This window comes from Chrysochloris asiatica, unplaced genomic scaffold, assembly GCF_000296735.1.
Source record: "Chrysochloris asiatica unplaced genomic scaffold, ChrAsi1.0 scaffold00040, whole genome shotgun sequence".
In the NCBI taxonomy this organism is placed as follows: Eukaryota; Metazoa; Chordata; class Mammalia; order Afrosoricida; family Chrysochloridae; genus Chrysochloris; species Chrysochloris asiatica.
The window spans coordinates 22,151,499-22,155,365 of record NW_006408558.1 but is presented as its reverse complement, the minus strand read 5'-3'; the positions used below and the strand labels follow the sequence as shown (position 1 = coordinate 22,155,365).

At 44.6% G+C, this 3,867-nt stretch overlaps 1 protein-coding gene across 1 annotated transcript in view; it reads right to left on the bottom strand.

Annotated features, from left to right (window-relative positions):
* The window catches only part of PLA2G16 (phospholipase A2, group XVI), a 22,658-nt gene that overhangs the window by 5,818 nt on the left and 12,973 nt on the right, over positions 1-3,867 (bottom strand). Inside the window, exon 2 of the mRNA XM_006861096.1 lies at positions 563-665. Coding sequence (XP_006861158.1) covers positions 563-665 — 103 coding nt within the window. The remainder of the gene's footprint in view (positions 1-562; positions 666-3,867) is intronic.

Below are 3,867 nucleotides of genomic sequence, written 5' to 3'. Positions count from 1 at the left end.
TTGGTCCTGGGCAGGGCCACAGGGGCTGGGCTGAGCTGACCCAGCCCCATCCACAAAGGATGAGCAGGATATTAACGAGGGCAGCTCTAAGGATGAAAGGAGTTGACCATGTAACGTGCTTTCATGTAACTGGCATGGGGTGTGTGTTCAACAAGTGTTGCCCGCTATTATGACTGGAGTGGTTCTCTGAGATGTTAAGAAAACGTCTCCAAGTAGTTGTAGCCTTCTTATATAGCCAAAGAAACCAAGGCTGAAGGGTAGAAACTGGATTCATAACCAAGGCTCTTTGCCCAAACACCTGGACCCTTTCCAAGAATTCAACTTTTTTCATACAAAGTCACCATCTATAAACAGGGAAAAGCAGAGCTCCCCGATTTACCACCCACCTCAGCCTCTGTATAGAACCTCTGGGGTCCCAGAGGACAATTTGAAAGTCACTGCCACAAACTAGTAGATTTTTCTTAACACTCCAAAACCAAACACCAGGTGGTAAGCAGGGAGAATGTTAGGGTCATGTGCTACCCACTACATTCCCATCTCCCTCCAGTACAGTGAGCCTTACTTGGAGGCGCCAAGTGGACCACATAGCCATCACCAACATAGATGGCCCAGTGTTTGTAGAGAGGGCGGAAGATCTCAATCAGGTCTCCAGGGTTGGGCTCTGGCTGCAAGACCAAGAACAAGGCTGTTAGTGGCAGTCGGGGACTTTGGAAGCAGGGGCGGGGCTCAGAAAGGTGTAACACAGCAGCCCCCAACTACCTGTTCATCTGGACATACGTCCCAAGCCCTGCTCTGCCATTCCGACTTTGGTCTGACATCATGAGTTTGTGCACAAACCTGCCAGGTCCCATGGTCCTGCCCATCTGTCATTCCAAGTTGCAAATTTCAAGTTAAGATGTTCCTTAATTAGTTGAAGCCTCTGCCTTATTGTCATTGTTTCCAGGAATATTATTTATTGCATTCTTAACTGAGCCAAACACTCAGCTAAGTGTTTTCAGGCATCATCTCAATAAATCCACACAACCATTCTAGGAGGTGGGCACTGTCATGAACTCCTATTTATGGATGGGGGAATCAAGACTCAGAGATGAGAAAGAAGTTACCTGTGAATGACTTGACCCAGTTTCCACTCTAGGCTGGCTGGTTCCCATGCTCAGCATCTTGACCACCACCCTGACCTTCAGGCAAACAACCCTTTAGAACACCATGAGGCATGGCCCCTCGGAGGTGCGCTGTCCTGGCGCCCCCGCACTGCTTGAGTCTAGTGGACCACAATTTCAGTCCACACTCCCCTCCAGTGCAGTGAAGAGATGATGTGAGTGCTGTGGCCCATTTAATCTTAGGGGGCGCAGAGCCAGAGAGATTACTCATGTCCCACAGCCAAGTTCTGTGGGCCCAACTGAGGGAGTGCTTCAAAGACAGGGATGGGACATCCATGAGTCAAAATCAACTGGACTGTTAGGGGCTTGCTTGCATGTTTGCTTGGCTGTTTTGTTTGTTGGTTTGTTTGGGAGGAGTGTCAAAACAATAGACAATTACAGCATGACAACATCTTTTTTGGGGGACACTTTCAAATCACCTTTATTCCTAGTACATGTTTTATACATTTTTCACACATTTCAAATTAAACTAACAACTCTCTACCTTTAACAACCTCAGAGTTAAAAAATAATAACAAGTAAAAACTCCACAAGCTAAATTTAAACAATGATCCAAAGGGTATGTGAAAACTTGACAAGAATTTTGAGAATTACTTTTTATTTATATATGTCTATATACTATCTTTAAGGCACTCTGGTAGTGTAGTGGTTATAAATCGGGCTGTGAACCGCAAAAAGTCAGTAGTTTGAAACTACCAGCTGCTCCACTGGAGAAAGATGAGGCTTTCTGTTCCCATAAAGACTTACGGCCCTGGAATCTCTGTTCAGGGTCACTGTGAGTCAGAACCAACTCTACGGCACTTAACAACAATATATACCATCTTGAACTGCCTTCCCTGGCACCTAAGTTACTACGTGTAACCTCTAGCCAATGACAGAGTTTCTCTTCCCTCCTAGCCCTAGAAGCCATCATAGAATGTTTCTTTTCACATGAAAACCTTTTCTTAACTTTTTATAATGATGGTCTCATACGATATTTGTCTTTTTGTGATTAACTAATTTCATGCAACATAATGTCCTCCAGGTTCATCCATGTGAGGTGTTCCACAGATTTATCATTATTCTTCAATATTGCATAGTATTTCATTGTGTGTATGCACCAAAGTTTGTCTAACCATTCTTCCGTTGATGAGCATTTAGGCTGTATCCCTATTTTGCTATTACAAATAGTGCTGTGATGAATATCAGTGTGTGTATATCTAGTCATGTCATGGTCCTATTTCTTGAGTACATATACCAAGTGGAGAGATTGCAAGAGCATATCGTCTTTCTAGACCCAACTTTTTGAGAAATCCCCATACCATTTTTTGGAGTGGTTACACCATTTTCACAGTCCTACTGGTGTGGCGCTGTGGGCTAACGCGCCAGACTGCAAAGCCGTTCGAACTGCAAAGTCAGGGGTTCAAGTTCACCAGCTGCTCCTTGGAAACCCTATACAGGGTCTCTATGGGTCAGAATCGACTCTATGGTACTTAATAACAACAACCAGCTATGTAAGGAGCTCTGGTAGCATAGTGGTTACAAATCCGGCTGCTAATCTCATGGTGAGCAATTCAAAACTACCAGCAGTTCCATGGGAGAAAATGAGGCTTTCTGCTCCCATAAAGATTTACAGCCTTGGAAACCCTATGCAGAGTCGCTATGAGTCAGAATCGACTCCACGGCACACACACCACCACCACAAGTGCCAGCTATGTAGGAGGGCCTAAGATTCTCCATACCCCTGGCAGCATTTTTTAAACTGCTTTTTTAAACTTTGCTATTCATGCTAGGGCAAGATGATATCTCGTACCGCTATGAGTCAGAAATGATGGCACTTTAACCACAACAAGATGCTATCTCATTGTCGTTCCCATTTTCATCTCTCTAATGAGCTCTGGCAGCATAGTGGTTACAAATCGGGCTGCGAACCACAAGGTCAGCAGTTCGAGACTACCAGCTGCTCCGCGGGAGAAAGATGAGGCGTTCTGCTCCCGTAAAGATTTACAGCCTCGGAAACCCTGTACAGGTATGTCCTGGTATGGCACTGCGGAGTAATACGCTGGACTGCAAGGTTGGTTTGAACCACAAGGTAAGCACTGGACTGTGAACCACAAGGTCAGCATCTCCACCCCACCAGCTGCTCCTTGGGAACCCTGTACAGGGTCACTATGAGTTGAAACCAACAGCAAGCAGCAGTAATCTACAACAACAATGGCTAATGATTGTGAGCACTTCTTCATATATTTGTTGGCCTCTTGACAACATCTCTGAGGCTGGATCAGTGCTCTATTTCATAGTAATATTAAAACTGCAAGCATCATGTACAGCAAAGAAAAAAAACTTTTCACAGAATCATAGTCTCTTATTGCAGCAAGTATAAATTATCTTCTAAAAGGACGGCACCCAGATCTTACAGAGAACCTATTTAGGCAATACCTTCAACTTAGAAATCCTATTTGTTTCCCAGGAGAAAGGGGAAAAAAAGTTATCCATTGTTTGGTGAGAGTTAGGTGGGGTTCAAGTACCCCATAAGGGAAATTTAACCAGAGATCTCCCCAAATAATGAAAACACAAAGACAAGCAGGAACCCAGTCCTCAGAGAGGCTGCAAATTGGAAAGGAGATAGTGTGGCTATGAATCATACGGCGAATAATAAGCAGCCAGCAGGCACACAGAGCCAATGTGCTTACTGTGTTCCAGACAAAGGTCAGTGCAAAACAATGTA